General features: G+C 43.7%; 1 protein-coding gene across 6 annotated transcripts in view; it reads right to left on the reverse strand.

Moving 5' to 3' along the window:
- klc1a (kinesin light chain 1a) overlaps positions 1 to 18466 on the reverse strand; it is a 135344-nt gene that overhangs the window by 72237 nt on the left and 44641 nt on the right. For all 6 annotated transcript variants that reach the window (XM_072490076.1, XM_072490067.1, XM_072490094.1 and 3 more), the window contains exons 5-8: positions 15533 to 15758; positions 4532 to 4619; positions 3956 to 4057; positions 821 to 994 (exon numbers count right to left, since the gene is read on the reverse strand). In XM_072490076.1, the coding sequence (XP_072346177.1) occupies positions 821 to 994; positions 3956 to 4057; positions 4532 to 4619; positions 15533 to 15758 (590 nt within the window). The remainder of the gene's footprint in view (positions 1 to 820; positions 995 to 3955; positions 4058 to 4531; positions 4620 to 15532; positions 15759 to 18466) is intronic.

Below are 18466 nucleotides of genomic sequence, written 5' to 3' on the forward strand. Positions count from 1 at the left end.
CGACTTGTAGAAAAGGTCAGGACCCCACTGGACGAGACCAGATAAAAATATGAAGGGGGGGGGGGGGGGGGGAAATGAAGAAGAGAGGGAGAGAGAGAGGTTGCAAGAGAGGGAGAGAGAGGGAGCGAGCGAGCAGTGTCAGGGGGGCCCGGCCAATCACACCCACGTGTTCTGGTCCTTTTTCATGTGAAAAACACTACACTAACATGATCGGAGTGATATCTGTATCATTCAATCCATGCAGGGAACCCTACTTTTGAGTACTCTGCAATCAGAGGTGGAATCTTTCAGAGATAAGATGTTGTACCATTTACAAACTCAGATGCACATTAAAATAATCCCAAGGCACTTTTCAAACAACTCTCCACCCTATCCTCCGTCCTGAACAATCCATAAGACAATTCATCTGGTCATTTATTTCATCGTAGTTGTGGGATCTTGCTGGGTGTAAATCAGTTCCAGTATTTTGCTACATTAGAACAGTGACCACAAATCAAAAATAATTGGTTGATACTGGAGCATTTTGTGATGTCCTACGGCTGTAAAAGGTATGTAAATATAAAATTTTGACAGGGTAAGAGGGAAGAGAGCGAGGAAAAAAGGGGGTAAAAGTGCAAGGAGAAAGAGAGGAATAGATGCAGGATGAGGTTGAGAACTGATATATGGGTATGAGTTAAATTCATAGAATTGATAAACAGCCCTAGTTCAGTTTATTAACTGGTCATGTAACGGAGATAAATATGTTATGCCCTTTGAATATTGCATGTTGTTGATTACAATTTCTCAATTTTAACCGTTTAATATAATTATGCAGTCTTACCAAGTTGTTTTTCGTCTTAGCCACATTTGGATCGTCAGGTCCAAGTTTGGTTTGGTAAATCTCCAAAGCACGCTCATAGTAATATTCTACTTCTTCATACTTTCCTTGGTTCTGACACAATAGTGCTAAATTATTTAGCTGTTTTGCTACGTCCGGATGATCTCTACCCAATACCTAAGAAAGTTAAGCATACCAAAGACTTTAGTCTAATATTCCCATTTTTTGAAAGTGTTCAGCAGCTCACTGTTTTTCAATGAAAGGATACTGCAAAGATGCTCAATCACCAAACACTATATTCACAGCATCTATTAACTTGTACAGTATATTGATAATGCAGTAATTGACTTTATTAAAATAAAAGCAGCTGATTTAACAGGAGATACTTAAGTTGAATGTTTCTCTTTCTGAACAATTAAGCCAGGAAATTATAGACCGGTGAGCCTCATGTCAGTGGTAGGGAGATTATTGGAAACGATTCTTAGGGACATGATTTACTCACATTAAGAAACAAATTGACTTATTAGCGATAGGCAGCATGGCTTTGTGAAGGGGAGGCCACGTCTCACTAACTTGATAGTTTTTTGTATAAGTGACGAAGATGATTGATGAAGGAAGCGCAGTGGATGTTGTCTACATGGACTTCAGTAAAGTCTTTGTCAAGGTCCCTCATGGCAGACTAGTACAAAAGGTGAAATCACACAGGATCAGAGATGAACTAGCAAGCTGAATACAGAACTGGCTCGATCATAGAAGACAGAGGGTAGCAGTGGAAGGGTGCTTTTATGAATAGAACGCTGTGACTAGTGGTGTTCCGCAGGGATCAGTGTTGGGACCTTGTTGTTCGTGGTATATATGAATGATTTGAAGGAAAATGCAAGTTTGTGGACGACACAAGATTGGTGGATTTGTGGATAGTGAAGAGGATTGTCAGAGGATACAGCATGATATAGATCGGTTGGAGACTTGGGCGGAGAAATGCCAGATGGAGTTTAATCCGGACAAATGTGAGGTAATTTTGGAAGGTCTAATGCAGGTGGGAAGTATACAGTAAATGGCAGGGCCTTTAGGAGTATTGACAGGCAGAGATCTGGGCATACAAGTCCACAGATAAATGAAAGTGGCAACGCAGGCAGATAAAAGTCGTCAAGAAGGCAGACGGCATGCTTGCCTTCATCGGTCACGACATTGAGTATAAAAATTGGCACGTCCTGCTGCAGCTGTACAGAACTTTAGTTAGGCCACATCTGGAATATTGCATACAATTCTGGTTGTCACTCTACCAAAAGGATGTAGATACTTTGGAGAGGGTACAGAAGAGGTTTACCAGGATATTGCTTGGTCTGGAGGGTATTAGCTATGAGGAGAGATTGGATTAACTCAGTTTATTTTCACTGAAAAGATGGAGGTTGAGGGACGACCTGATAGAGGTTTACAAAATTATGACATGGATGCAGTGGATAGTCAGACACTTTCTCAGGGTGGAAAAGTGGATTACTACAGGACATAGGATTACGGTGCAAGGGGGAAAGTTTAGACGAGATGTGCAAGGCAGGTTTTTTTTTAATATAAAGAGGGTGGTGAGTGCCTGGAACACCCTCCCAGGCACTCACCATCCTCTGCAGATACGATAGCGGCATTTAAGAGGTATCTTGACAAATACATGAGGAACAGAGGGATATAGACCTTGGAAGTGCAGAAGGTTTTAGTTTAGACAGACATCACGATCAGTGCATGCTTGGAGGGCTGAAGGGCCTCTCCTGTGCATTTCTTTGTCCTTTGAATGCCCAAATTCAAATAGAACAACAGCAATGCCAATTAATTTAGATAAATTGCTGAATTAGGATAGCAGTTCAGAGTGGTGCCCACATGCTTGTTGAGTGAATGGAAGCTTTAACATTCTTCTGAACAGATGGAATAAATTTGCACTTTGCTGTAAAATGGAAGATGGCATTGAAAGGAACTCAAAACCTTGCTTGATAAGATTACCTCAGTGCTTACATATTTTGTAGTTACTAATACCTACACAAGTATACTACATACCACTCAAAAATATCAGTTCATCCATTATTACATTTCAAATTCCAATCACAGTCCAACTTGAATTTTTAAAAAATGAATTTAGAGTATCCAATTATTTTTTTTTCCAATTAAGGGACAATTTAGCGTGGCCAATCCACCTAACCTGCACATCTTTCGGTTGTGGGGGTGAAACCCACGCAGACACAGGGAGAATGAGCAAACTCCACATGGACAGTGGCCTGGGGCCGGGATTGAACCCGTGTCCTCAGTGCCGAAAGCAGCAGTGCTTACCACTGCTCCACCGTGCCGCTCCCAGTCCAACTTAAATAACTTATTTCCAATGACATTATTTATTCCTGTACGCAATATTTTTAAAAACTTAAGTACTGTACCACTCTAAATAATTTCTTTGGTGAAAAGAACTCCTACAAGAGTCCCGAGTCTTAAAACCTGTCTAAATACATCACTATCCCATTGAAAGTAATGCGCCCACAGTAGCACACAGTATCCCAAAAGCAACCTGACTAGGAATCTACCCAATGTTAAAATAACTGATTTTAATTTATCTTCAAATTAAATTGATATAACGCACTTCCCCACCCCACCAACTTTAATACGCAATGCTGTACTATTTTTAAAATCATCATTACTCTCTCACCCATTTACTTCAATGGTCTGGAAATCTGACAGGCAAAAATCTCTCTCTGCCTACTTTTATACATTAATATAATGAGCAAATGTCATACTACCTATAGCTTTTTCTTTCATATTTAACCAGTCTTCAGTGGATGTAGATTCATAGTATAAACTGCCTATTATTTTTCCTGAATGTATATAGGTGAACTGGTCTTGTCAACATTCAGGTATAAACACTAAAGCTCCATGGCTAGTATCAATGCTGTTTACGGTGATCATTTATGTAAGATCACAATAACCAACACATACTATGCTGGTGCCATGTCATCCATCACAAAATGGATTCCAAATTCACGTTTTTTAAGTATTGATGCAAATTACAAAAAAATAATTTCTGCTGAAAACTTTATTTTATAAGATTACTTCAAAAAGCACAGCATTTGACTGTTGAAGGTTTGACTGTTTCTTCAAGTTACTGACCTTTTCACGGATCTCCAGAGCTCTCTTACACATGGGTTCAGCCTCCCTATATTTTCCCCTTTTTCCATGAAGTACTGCAAGATTATTTAATGTTGCTGCCACCTGAAAGGAATCCAATCAGATAATTACAAGGAAAATTCTTACAAAAAAAGCACCAACATCTTATTAATTCAATATAATCAGAGGCTAGATCAAATCCTGAAATATACAAATTTAATTCAATAAATAAAGTGTGGATTTCATATCTATGCATTATATAATGGTATCAAAATCATAAGGTATTTGCACCTAAAATAATAATCAAGTAAAATCAGTGGAAGTTTTCTGGAATATAGTACTTCAGGCAAATATGATTTTTGGATTAGGCACTCATGGTCAAGGGTGTGCACATAATGATTCTTCGTAACTGAACCAATAGATGGATTCACAATTTAACCTCCCTACCTGATCATTTAGGAATGGTAGATGTTAATCTCTGCCTGTTGGTTGAATATTATGACATATTTAAACCTTATTCTAGATTACCATACAAATAAAGTACAGATGTACAAGGTATACTGAAAGAGATATACGAACCGCAGGATGGTCTTTACCCAAGGTCTTCTCCCGAATGGCTAAGGCATCATGAAGCAAGTTTGCTGCCTCTTTGTATTTGTTCTGATCCCTGCAAAACATTTTTTTTTTTTTTTTTTTTAAAATAGGAGCACAATTCAAGTATTGATCTCATGTGTTCAAAAATTTTCAATTGCAAATTTCAAGTACATGTCCTTCCCACATTCACAAATTATCCGCTTACATTTATTTTATTCATTTATCGTTTTCACTACAAGATGGAATTGAAACATTTATAGAACTGTTTCACTGATCAAGTGATTCCATTTCTGGTATATTTCTTAACCAATGCATTCATGAATTTGATACAATGCTCAGTTCAGCGGTTAAAAAAAAACCCACTTCTTTCAAGGATTTTAGATACTTTGAAATTGAGACACAGTTCACCGAAGCCTAGATTATAAAATACTGCAATGTAACGGTTTACATAAATTTTACACAGATCAAAATACAATACAGCAATTAAGGAATGTAACAAAAACTAACAAAGTACAATGGGCAACTCCAACTTGCTAAATACATTCAGCATTGAAAGAGATATCACATCAGCCATAAATATAAATACAGACTATACTTTGAAACATTCAGGCAGCCAAATGTAGCTGTACTTCTAGCAAAATGGGACATAAATAAGAAACATAATCTATCACATAAATAGACCAGTTTAACCTCAAAGCAGTCGTCTATAAAATCTATAAGAAAAAAGGAAACAATTTTGGATTGTAATCTCTGTACCCATTTTGTTTCCTTTCTCCTTGCGGCTTTTTAATTTCTTTACACTTTTTTGTTTTCAGATAGCAGATGTTCACGATCCTCTCATTTACAATTCCTCTAGACGTCGTTGGTTGTTTTACTTATCCCATTACATAGAATTATCATAGAATTTACAGTGCAGAAGGAGACCATTCGGCCCATGGAGTCTGCACCGGCTTTTGGAAAGGGCACCCTACCCAAGGTCAACACCTCCACCCTATCCCCATAACCCAGTAACCCCACCCAACACTAAGGGCAATTTTGGACACTAAGGGCAATTTATCATGGCCAATCCACCTAACCTGCACATCTTTGGACTGAGGGGGGAAACCGGAGCACCCGGAGGAAACCCACGCACACACGAGGAGGATGTGCAGACTCCGCACAGACAGATACCCAAGCCGGAATCGAACCTGGGACCCTGGAGCTGTGAAGCAATTGTGCTACCCACAATGCTACCATGCTGCCCCTTTGACCTTGCAATCTGAAGTCATTTAATCTCTCCTGCTTCTATCGTACCACAGATCTTTCTGTTTTGTTCTTTTAACTTCCCAACCCAATTTCACATGCTTAAAGCCTATTACATCTCAACTTTCCCCCATCCCAATGAAAGGTTAATGAAATGTTAATTATGAAAAGAGAAACTGCGATGCTGCCAAATCTGCTAAACTGTCATAAATTTGCTTTATTTCTGCAGCTATTAATATTGACTTACAATGCAATGCTCATCTGATAATATAAAATAATTTGAATAAAGTTATGAATTTTCAAAAATCACCAAAATGCCTCAGTCAAAAATTATAATTTTGTAATACTAATTGATCAGAAGTGTTGCAGCACGAGGAGCAGGATTAGTGGACAAGGATATGAACTGAACTAGACACAAGTAGAAATGGTAAACTGAGGTTGATAGATCCTACCATCCCAGATCCATTAAAGATATAGGGTTAAGAATGAAAAAAACAGTAAGACTCACCCGCCTTATTATATTTCATATTTATAACTGCATTAGAATGCAAACAGTCTGATTCTCAAGGAACGCTATTCAGTATCTTGGTGGCTAATGAACTGGTTCCCTGTGGCAACTCTAGATAAAACATCTACATATGAGCCATTCACTCTAAAACAAATCCCTCTTCCAATTTGAGAGACTCAAGAGTTATTTTCTAGAGCAAGTAACAACTAAAGAGCTTTAGAAGATGTCACCCCCCACTATATCATAATCTCATGTGGCTATTTGTGTCTACAACTCAATCAGATGTACCATGTTCTGGGCATTTATATATCATCAGTCTTGCATATTCCCTCAATCCGATTGATCCCTTGTATTTTTGAACTAATCTTGATTCCCTCGTCTCTGCACAGTATAATGCACCTCAAATCATTAGCTATATCTATTTAATCTCTAGATACAATTACAAAAAGCCCAGTTGCCTTATTAGATTTTTAAAAAATATCAATCTATTTATCTACAAATTTACATACTTTTACCCCTCCTATGCGTGAAGATTCACCATTTAAGGTATATTTAATTCTTTACTCATTTCTAATATGTTACCTAACATTTTTCTGCTTTTGTCAATTTTCTGGCTATGATAATGAACTGCTTATTTCCTCATGCATTTATCCTTCCAACTTGCCGTCAGAAAATTGTTACCACCTCTGTAGAGACCGTTAACATTTTAAAAGGAAATTCAAACTTTCAGTTAATAGATGAAAAGGATGATATGACGAGACTTCACATTTTAAAACTTTTAACTGTAGCAATGACTAAAATGACTATTGACTGAACACTACATCTTGTTGTAGGCAACGATTACTTTCAATTGCAGAAAGGAACAGTTCCCCTTTATAATTATCACACAATGTACACTCCACAAAATTACAGTCCATATAGCAGTCAACAGTTGCTTCCAATGGGTTCACATTTCAGGTTTCTGTTGAGTAGTAAATGGAGTGCTCATGGCTCCGAGGACCCAGGTTCAATCCCGGCCCTGGGTCACTGTCCATGTGGAGTTTCCACATTCTCCGTGTCTGCTTGGGTCTCACCCCCACAACATAAAAGGATGTACAGGGTAGGTGAATTGGCCCTGCTAAACTGCCCCTTAATTGAAAAAATAATAATTGGGTACTCTACATTTATTTTAAAAAATGTAAATTTGAGTGGCCATCTCCAGATACTTCTGAGTTCTCAGAGTTTTTAAAATCCACTACTGACAGTGCTGTTTGAAGTATCGTTCCTGGATGAATCACCCCCTTAAGATGGTTGCGGAATGTATCTTTTTGACTAGAGGTAGTCTCCCTCTCCAATTGAGCTCTAGTAGCTCACAAAGTACCTGGAGCCTCTTCTCTCTCCTGAATTCTATTCTTTTTATCCCCTCTCTTTTCCCTTTTACCCCAAGGGTTTGGTGCCAGCCAAGAGCTTCACACTTTGCTCAGCCAGTCCCTTCACCAAGTCAGGCTTGCTGTCAGAATGCCACATGACCCACTTCGTTTTAACCTAAGTCTAAAGACATGGCCCAAAACATCACAATCTTATAAACCTCATAACTGTTACAAAATCTTTAGCATCAATCTCATATCTACGTCTCGAGTGTTAACAATTGAAGCCTACTTTGTTTCTGGCAGCTCCAACGTCACAGTCTGCTCTGCCTGTCCCTCCCACTGCCATGCAAGCCTTTTTCTCAATAAATTCTCCCCACAAAGACATTGGGATTATTTCACTTCAGATGTAGATAATCCCCTCTCTATCCCTTTTATGGATTTGCCTTTGCCACTACTTACCTCGATGACCCAAAGGTCTGAGGGTTACACTCTGCACCATTTCTCTCATACTTATGTTCCCCCCAGCCCAATCAACAGCCAAGTGTGCAGTGCAGGAATAATCCTAGCACTAATACCCTTTAGGTCTTAGTTGTGGAGCTTTGCTTGGCTGTGCTGGAATACACTTTACTTAGCATTTAAACTCTTGTATAGCTGACCTGAGAGTAAAAGATGTTACATTCTACTGCCCATGTTGATTTGTATCGTCACCAGACAGAAAGGGAGGTCAGGCAAGTAATGTTTTTTTCTGTGCAGTCCCAATCTTCACCAAATTTAGTGGACTGTGTATTCTTTTGATTTTATAACTTTAGAGCGCCCAATTCATTTTTTTCCCATTAAGGGGCAATTTAGCATGGTCAATCCACCTACACTGCACATCTGTGGGGGCGAAACCCACGCAAACACAGGGAGAATGTGCAAACTCCACACAGATGGTGGACCAGAGCCGGGATCGAACCAGGGACCTTGGCGCCGTGAGGCAGAAGTGCTAACCACTGTGCCACCGTTCTGCCCTATGGACGGTGTGTTCTACCCCAAACCCCTGCAACTCTTCCATTCATCAATTAAAGATCCACTAATTTTTATTTAAGTGCACTCTGCAAAGGCAGCACGGTTATTGTACTTTTTCCTCCTCTCATGCTGTTCTCTCCAACACAACTTCTGGATGGTCATCATTCCAACCTAAATTTTTGTTTCAGCTATGTGCCCTGTAGCCTGTCACCTGGGAGGTAATCATTCAGAATTCCCAACGGCAGCTGCAAAAAGAAAAAGCAAGCTACTGTTCTCAATTCTGTTCTCTTTTTTGCCCTGTATAATCACTTTCTTCACGATGTCATGGTGTTATCTGTGGATATCCCACCCCACATATTGACCCCCTTTGTTGCTTCATCTTACTCAAGCACAATATATCTATAGACTCATAGGGTCACATAGTAATTTCCCATATCTCCCTGCTGCTGAAACCAAAGTTCCCTTCATTAAATTAATTATATATTTTTTCTTTTAACCAAGTGAAAACTAAGTAGCTTTTTAATTAGTGGATGGAGTGTGGGGTTTGCAGAGTAGGTGTGTGGGTGCAAGGATAGAACATACAATCCACAAAGTTAATTTTTTTTTTTATTAAATATTTTATTGAAAATTTTTGGTCAACCAACACAGTACATTGTGCATCCTTTACACAATATTATAACAACACAAATAACAATGACCTATTTTATAAACAAAAAATGAATAAATAATAAATAACAAAAATGAAAACTAGCCCTAATTGGCAACTGCCTGGTCACAAGTAATACTCTCCAAAATTATAATTTAACAGTCCAATATATAATTATCTGTAGCAACGACCTATACATACTATACAGTATATATTAACAACCCTGAGAGTCCTTCTGGTTCCTCCTCCCCCCACCCCCCACCCCCCCCCCTCCCCCCTCGATCCTGGGCTGCTGCTGCTGCCTTCTTTTTTCCATTCCGTCTATCTTTCTGCGAGGTATTCGACGAACGGTTGCCACCGCCTGGTGAACCCTTGAGCCGACCCCCTTAGGACGAACTTAATCCGCTCTAGCTTTATAAACCCCGCCATGTCATTTATCCAGGTCTCCACCCCCGGGGGCTTGGCTTCTTTCCACATTAGCAATATCCTGCGCCGGGCTACTAGGGACGCAAAGGCCAAAACATCGGCCTCTCTCGCCTCCTGCGCAACCCCAAATATAGCCAACCCTCAGCTTGGTTCAACCCGGACTCCTACTACTTTTGAAAGCACTTTTGTCACCCCCATCCAAAACCCCTGTAGTGCCGGGCATGACCAAAACATATGGGTATGATTCGCTGGGCTTCTCGAGCACCTCGCACACCTATCCTCCACCCCAAAAAATTTACTGAGCCGTGCTCCAGTCATATGTGCCCTGTGTAATACCTTAAACTGAATCAGGCTTAGCCTGGCACACGAGGACGACGGGTTTACCCTGCTTAGGGCATCTGCCCACAGCCCCTCCTCGATCTCCTCCCCCAGCTCTTCTTCACATTTCCCTTTTAGTTCATCTACCATAGTCTCCCCTTCGTCCCTCATTTCCCTATATATATCTGACACCTTACCATCCCCCACCCATGTCTTTGAGATCACTCTGTCCTGCACCTCTTCTGTCGGGAGCTGCGGGAATTCCCTCACCTGTTGCCTCGCAAAAGCCCTCAGTTGCATATACCTGAATGCATTCCCTTGGGGCAACCCATATTTCTCGGTCAGCGCTCCCAGACTCGCAAACTTCCCATCCACAAACAGATCTTTCAGTTGCGTTATTCCTGCTCTTTGCCACATTCCATATCCCCCATCCATTCCCCCCGGGGCAAACCTATGATTGTTTCTTATCGGGGACCCCCCCAAGGCTCCAGTCTTTCCCCTATGCAGTCTCCACTGTCCCCAGATCTTCAGTGTAGCCACCACCACCGGGCTTGTGGTGTAGTTCCTCGGTGAGAACGGCAATGGGGCTGTCACCATAGCCTGTAGGCTAGTCCCCCTACAGGACGCCCTCTCTAATCTCTTCCACGCCGCTCCCTCCTCCTCTCCCATCCACTTACTCACCATTGAAATATTAGCGGCCCAATAATACTCACTTAGGCTCGGTAGTGCCAGCCCCCCCCTATCCCTGCTACGCTGTAAGAATCCCATCCTCACTCTCGGGGTCTTCCCGGCCCACACAAAACCCATGATGCTCTTTTCAATCCTTTTAAAAAAAGCCTTCGTGATCACCACCGGGAGGCACTGAAACACAAAGAGGAATCTCGGGAGGACCACCATCTTAACCGCCTGCACCCTCCCTGCCAGTGACAGGGATACCATATCCCATCTCTTAAAATCCTCCTCCATCCGTTCCACCAACCGCGTTAAATTTAACCTATGCAATGTGCCCCAATTCTTAGCTATCTGGATCCCCAGGTAACGAAAGTCCCTTGTTACCTTCCTCAACGGTAGGTCCTCTATTTCTCTACTCTGCTCCCCTGGATGCACCACAAACAACTCACTTTTCCCCATGTTCAATTTATACCCTGAAAAATCCCCAAACTCCCCAAGTATCCGCATTATTTCTGGCATCCCCTCCGCCGGGTCCGCCACGTATAGTAGCAAATCGTCCGCATACAAAGATACCCGGTGTTCTTCTCCTCCCCTAAGTACTCCCCTCCACTTCTTGGAACCCCTCAACGCTATCGCCAGGGGCTCAATCGCCAGTGCAAACAATAATGGGGACAGAGGGCATCCCTGCCTTGTCCCTCTATGGAGCCGAAAATATGCAGATCCCCGTCCATTCGTGACCACGCTCGCCACTGGGGCCCTATACAACAGCTGCACCCATCTAACATACCCCTCTCCAAAACCAAATCTCCTCAACACCTCCCACAAATAATCCCAATCCACTCTATCAAATGCTTTCTCGGCATCCATCGCCACTACTATCTCCGTTTCTCCCTCTGGTGGGGCCATCATCATTACCCCTAACAACCTCCGTATATTCGTGTTCAGCTGTCTCCCCTTCACAAACCCAGTTTGGTCCTCGTGGACCACCCCCGGGACACATTCCTCTATTCTCATTGCCATTACCTTGGCCAGGATCTTGGCATCTACATTTAGGAGGGAAATAGGTCTATAGGACCCGCATTGTAGTGGGTCCTTTTCCTTCTTTAAGAGAAGCGATATCGTTGCTTCAGACATAGTCGGGGGCAGTTGTCCCCTTTCCTTTGCCTCATTAAAGGTCCTCGTCAGTACCGGGGCGAGCAAGTCCACATATTTTCTATAGAATTCGACTGGGAATCCATCCGGTCCCGGGGCCTTTCCCGCCTGCATGCTCCTAATTCCTTTCACCACTTCTTCTACCTCGATCTGTGCTCCCAGTCCCACCCTTTCCTGCTCTTCCACCTTGGGAAATTCCAGCCGATCCAAGAAGCCCATCATTCTCTCCCTCCCATCCGGGGGTTGAGCTTCATATAATTTTTTATAAAATGTCTTGAACACTCCATTCACTCTCTCCGCTCCCCGCTCCATCTCTCCTTCCTCATCCCTCACTCCCCCTATTTCCCTCGCTGCTCCCCTTTTCCTCAATTGGTGTGCCAGCAACCTGCTCGCCTTCTCCCCATATTCGTACTGTACACCCTGTGCCTTCCTCCATTGTGCCTCTGCAGTGCCCGTAGTCAGCAAGCCAAATTCTACATGTAGCCTTTGCCTTTCCCTGTACAGTCCCTCCTCCGGTGCTTTCGCATATTGTCTGTCCACCCTCAAAAGTTCTTGCAGCAACCGCTCCCGTTCCTTACTCTCCTGCTTCCCTTTATGTGCCCTTATTGATATCAGCTCCCCTCTAACCACTGCCTTCAACGCCTCCCAGACCACTCCCACCTGGACCTCCCCATTATCATTGAGTTCCAAGTACTTTTCAATGCACCCCCTCACCCTTAGACACACCCCCTCATCTGCCATTAGTCCCATGTCCATTCTCCAGGGTGGGCGCCCTCCTGTTTCCTCCCCTATCTCCAAGTCCACCCAGTGTGGAGCGTGATCCGAAATGGTTATAGCCGTATACTCCGTTCCCCTCACCTTCGGGATCAATGCCCTACCCAGTACAAAAAAAGTCTATTCGCGAGTAGACTTTATGGACATAGGAGAAAAACGAGAACTCCTTACTCCTAGGTCTGCTAAATCTCCACGGGTCTACACCTCCCATCTGCTCCATAAAATCTTTAAGTACCTTGGCTGCTGCCGGCCTCCTTCCAGTCCTGGACTTCGACCTATCCAGCCCTGGTTCCAACACCGTATTAAAATCTCCCCCCATTATCAGCTTTCCCATCTCTAGGTCCGGAATACGTCCTAGCATCCGCCTCATAAAATTGGCATCATCCCAGTTCGGGGCATATACGTTTACCAAAACCACCGTCTCCCCTGTAGTTTGCCACCCACCATCACATATCTGCCCCCGTTATCCGCCACTATAGTCTTTGCCTCGAACATTACCCGCTTCCCCACTAATATAGCCACCCCCCTGTTTTTCACATCTAGCCCCGAATGGAACACCTGCCCCACCCATCCTTTGCGTAGCCTAACCTGGTCTATCAGTTTCAGGTGCGTTTCCTGTAACATAACCACATCTGCCTTAAGTTTCTTAAGGTGTGCGAGTACCCGTGCCCTCTTTATCGGCCTGTTCAACCCTCTCACGTTCCACGTGATCAGCCGAGTTGGGGGGCTTCCTAACCCGCCCCCCCCTTGTTGATTAGCCATCACCTTTTTCCAGCTCCTCACCTGGTTCCCACGCAGCTGTATCTCCCCCAGGCGGTGCCCCCCCTGCCCATCCTCTCCCATACCAGCTCCCCCCTCTCCCCAGCAGCAGCAACCCAGTAATTCTCCCCTCCCACCCCGCCCCCGCTAGCGTAATTACTCCCCCCAATGTTGCTCCCAGAAGTCAGCAAACTCTGGCCGACCTCGGCTTCCCCCAGTGACCTCGGCTCGCACCGTGCGACGCCCCCTCCTTCCTGCTTCTCTATTCCCGCCATGATTATCATAGCGCGGGAACCAAGCCCGCGCTTCTCCCTTGGCCCCGCCCCCAATGGCCAACGCCCCATCTCCTCCACCTCCCCTCCTCCCCCCATCACCACCTGTGGGAGAGAGAAAAGTTACCACATCGCAGGATTAGTACATAAAACTCCTCTTTCCCCCCTTTTTAACCCCCCTCTTTGCCCCCCACATTCGCCCCACCACTTTGTTCAAACGTTCTTTTTAATAACCCGCTCATTCCCATTTTTCTTCCACAATAAAAGTCCACGCTTCATCCGCCGTCTCAAAGTAGTGGTGCCTCCCTCGATATGTGACCCACAGTCTTGCCGGTTGCAGCATTCCAAATTTTATCTTCTTTTTATGAAGCACCGCCTTGGCCCGATTAAAGCTCGCCCTCCTTCTCGCCACCTCCGCACTCCAGTCTTGATAAACGCGGATCACCGCGTTCTCCCATTTACTGCTCCGAGTTTTCTTCGCCCATCTAAGGACCATTTCTCTATCCTTAAAACGGAGGAATCTCACCACTATGGCTCTGGGAATTTCTCCTGCTCTCGGTCCTCGCGCCATCACTCGGTATGCTCCCTCCACCTCCAACGGACCCGCCGGGGCCTCCGCTCCCATTAACGAGTGCAGCATCGTGCTCACATATGCCCCGACGTCCGCTCCCTCCACACCTTCAGGAAGGCCAAGAATCCTCAGGTTGTTCCTCCTTGCGTTGTTTTCCAGTGCCTCCAACCTTTCCACACATCGTTTCTGATGTGCCTCCTGCGTCTCCGTCTTCACCACCAGGCCCTGTATGTCGTCCTCATTCTCGGCTGCCTTTGCCTTCACGACCCGAAGCTCCCGCTCCTGGGTCTTTTGTTCCTCCTTTAGCCCTTTGATCGCCTGTAGTATCGGGGCCAACAGCTCTTTCTTCATTTCCTTTTTTGATCTCTTCCACACAGCATTTCAAGAACTCTTGTTGTTCAGGGCCCCATGTTAAACTGCCACCTTCCGACGCCATCTTGGTTTTTGCTTGCCTTCCTTGCCGCTGTTCTAAAGGATCCACTGCAATCCGGCCACTTTCTCCTCCTTTTTCCATCCGTATCCAGGGGGGATTCCCTTCTGGTTTACCGCACAGTGTTTTTAGCCGTCAAAATTGCCGTTGGGGCTCCTATCAAGAGCCCAAAAGTCCGTTTCACCGGGAGCTGCCGAAACGTGCGACTCAGCTGGTCATCGCCGCACCCGGAAGTCCCACAAAGTTAATTTTGACAAACGTTTGGAAAGAAAAAAAAAATTGAATTATATGCCTGGCCTCATTTTCTATCTGGTGTCTCCTTTTACAAGTCAACATGGGGAGAAGTGGAACATCTCATTCACTCAGGTCAGTTATACATGAACTTGAATGTAGAGTAAAACTATTCCTGTATCCCCTAGCATTAGCATGGTGTTTTAGTGTCCCAAGAAATCTAACATTATAGAAACTGAAGAACACACAAGTTTAGTGTTAAATTATCTGCCGCTTTATGCCATGGAGTTGAAAGCATCGAGAATTTGGTCCATAACTACCTTGTCACACTTCACATAAAGGCAACTTCATCCCGTTAGATTTTACAGGATTCAAGTCTTGCACGATTGAAGAATATTCTAAACACTCAAAACTCCTCAATCCAGTTATCAGGTATTTCACGATTTGTGCTTAAACAGTGTATATTTTATTTGCAATAAACAATCAACTTACTGCTTCTACAACTTATAAAGTGAGATTGCAATAATAGTTTCCAGCAACACTGTTTTCCACAAGTCAGAATTATTTCCTTTGCAAAAATGCATTTTTAAAATTCATACCTTTTCAGAAATAGTACGGTCATACTAACCTGTACACCAAAGCAAGAATGTTGAGCATTGTGGCAACGTCAGGATGATCATGTCCTGATGTTTTCTCCAAATCTTCAAGAGCCTGCTTACAAAGAGGTACAGCTACTTCATACCTGCCCTGGGATGCATATTGTATGACTAAGTTATGTAGGGTCCTTAGCCTGGCTGGAATCTCATAGCCACCCTGCTGTGCTGCAGCAGCTGCACTGCTGTGTTGCTGCTGAACTGTAAATTGACAAAAAGTTATTGATAATGTTGTGCATTAAATGTAGAGAGAACATTGTAGGTAAAAAAAATATAACTATTCTATATTAGGTATGGCAGTCATTGGAATTCTATTTACATCTTACATATTGCATCAAGGCATTTTTCACAAATCTTCCATTAAAAATATTGGCTTACAAGTGCACAAAGTTTGTTTTATCAGGATTTCAAAGTGATCCCTTTTATAAACATAACACCAGTTCTATATTGTTTTTTTAATTTAGAGGACCTAATTCATTTTTTCCAATTAAGGGACAATTTAGCGTGGTCAATCCACCTACACTGCACATATTTGGGTTGTGGGGACAAAACCGATGCAAACACAGGGAGAATGTGCAAACTCCACACGGACCGTGACCCAGGGCCAGGATCGAACCTCGGACTTCGGCGCCATGAGGTAGCAGTGCTAACCACTGTGCCACCGTGCTGCCCAACACCAGTTGTACACTAAAGTAGATTTTCCTCTGTTGATTAATCAGATATATTCTGATTACAAGTATTCCAAGAAAGGGAACAATTAACATCTAGTTACAGTTCAAGACTATTTAGGCATGTTCACTATCATTTCACATAGAGTTGGAGAGATGGTGGGAATATTCAACTTTAATCACCATTTAAAATTCTAGGTGGTCATTTTGGTTTGCCCAATATCCACCACCATAATTTTTTAAAGGTGTGCCATCACACAAAAGCCCTATGCTTTATTCTAAACTGGCTATTTAGTACAGAGCATCAGCAACAAAACAGAATTAGAGGTACTAATTAGATTTGAAGGAACAGAAGGAAGAATTGCGGAGCCAAGGGAGATGCATGGGAAATATTGACAAAGATGTTGAATATAAGAAACAAAAATATAAGAGTGGAGAGAGTATGATTCCTTGAGACTTCTCGGTCAAGCCTGTTCTACCATTTATAAAATCATGGCTGATCTCCATATGCACCAGATCCCAAAATCTCTCTACTTCCTTAGAAAATCTAATGTTCTCAGCTCTGAATATGCTCGATCACTGGGCATACTTAACCCTCTGGATGAAGAAATTTCTCAGTGCCCTTACCCTGTATCAAGGCTCTTTAGTTCTAGACTTTTTTTTTTGTCCTTCATCCTCCCATAGGATGGTGGGCATAATTGCCCTTTAGCCGAGTGGCTTACTTGACCACAGAGCAGTCAAGAGTCAATCATAATTCATGGGTTGGGTGTCACATGTAGACCAGGCCAAATTTCCCTCCCGAAAGGGTATTAATCAACAAGATGGGTTTTTACGACAATGGATGATAGTAGTCTTGTTTTGGGTTGTTCAAACGGCAGTCCCTCCAGCTCTGCCCCTCTTCCTTGCAGGTTCACTGGGAAGATTTCACGTTTGCTCAGGTTGAGTTTGTAGCCCGAGTCGGCTCCAAACTCCTTGAGGAACTTCATGATCCTCTCCATGTTGCTTTGAGAGTCCGAGACTTAGAGGAGCAGGTCATCCGCATAGAGTGAGGCTCTGTGCTCGCTGTCCCTTCTCTAGATTCCCTTCCAGTGTTTCACTGTTCTGAGGGCGATCACCAGTGGCTCAGCAGGAATCCCTGTCTTGTGCTCCTGTGCAGCTGGAGGTATTTAGGGTTGGTGTTGCAAACTTTGAGATGTTACATTTTGTTCCCTCATCCAAATCATTAATATATATTGTGATATCAGTGAGATTGAGGCTTGTGTTAGCGTTGGAGGCACAACCAGGACCATTGGTGCCCCATCCAGGACACCGCTGACCATCACATACCACCCCCTTGGGTCCGTAACCGTCCCCATCGCTGTGAATATCGCCCTCTTATTTAGTAGTATGGCTACCCACACCTCCCCCACCCCCACCCCTCAAGCTCTCATCATGAATGGTAACATCTGTCCTACCCAGCCCTTTCTTACCCAGTCAGTCCTTCTCCCTTGGGTGTGTCTCTTGGAGGAAGACTATGTTGGCTGTCATACTTTTCAGTGGACTCTGGATCTTTTCACTGGGCCGTTAAGTCCCCTGACATTCCAGGTGACTATTCTGATGGGGTTTCTTTGTCCCCGCCCTCCCTCCTGCGGGATCAACCATACTTACCTCGTGGATGCAACCCTGGGTTGGGGCATGGAAGTGGAATGTGCGGGGTGAATGATACAAGGAAGGGATCAGAAATGGTCTTATCTGTAATTGATACAATGAGATTAGCCACACTATATGAGATGGCAAAGACAAGAGGGTGGACATGAATATGGTTGCAGGAGTTTGCATGGAGGGACATATTTAGAGAGGGAAGATAAATGGCAGTGAACTTATCAAGGAACAAAGAACAAAGAAAAGTACAGCACAGGAACAGGCCCTTCGGCCCTCCAAGCCTGTGCCGACCATGCTGCCTGTCTAAACTAAAATCTTCTGCACTTCCGGGGTCTGTATCCCTCTATTCCCATCCTATTCATGTATTTGTCAAGATGTCCCTTAAACGTCACTATCGTCCCTGCTTCCACCACCTTCTCCGGCAGCGAGTTCCAGGCACCCACTACCCTCTGTGTAAAAAAACTTGCCTCGTACATCTCCTCTAAACCTTGCCCCTCGCACCTTAAACCCTATGCCTCGTAGTAATTGGCCCCTCTACCCTGGGAAAAAGCCTCTGACTATCCACTCCTCTATCAGTTCGTCCCTCAACCTCCGTCATTC

This window comes from Scyliorhinus torazame, chromosome 2 (genome assembly GCF_047496885.1).
Source record: "Scyliorhinus torazame isolate Kashiwa2021f chromosome 2, sScyTor2.1, whole genome shotgun sequence".
In the NCBI taxonomy this organism is placed as follows: domain Eukaryota; kingdom Metazoa; phylum Chordata; class Chondrichthyes; order Carcharhiniformes; family Scyliorhinidae; genus Scyliorhinus; species Scyliorhinus torazame.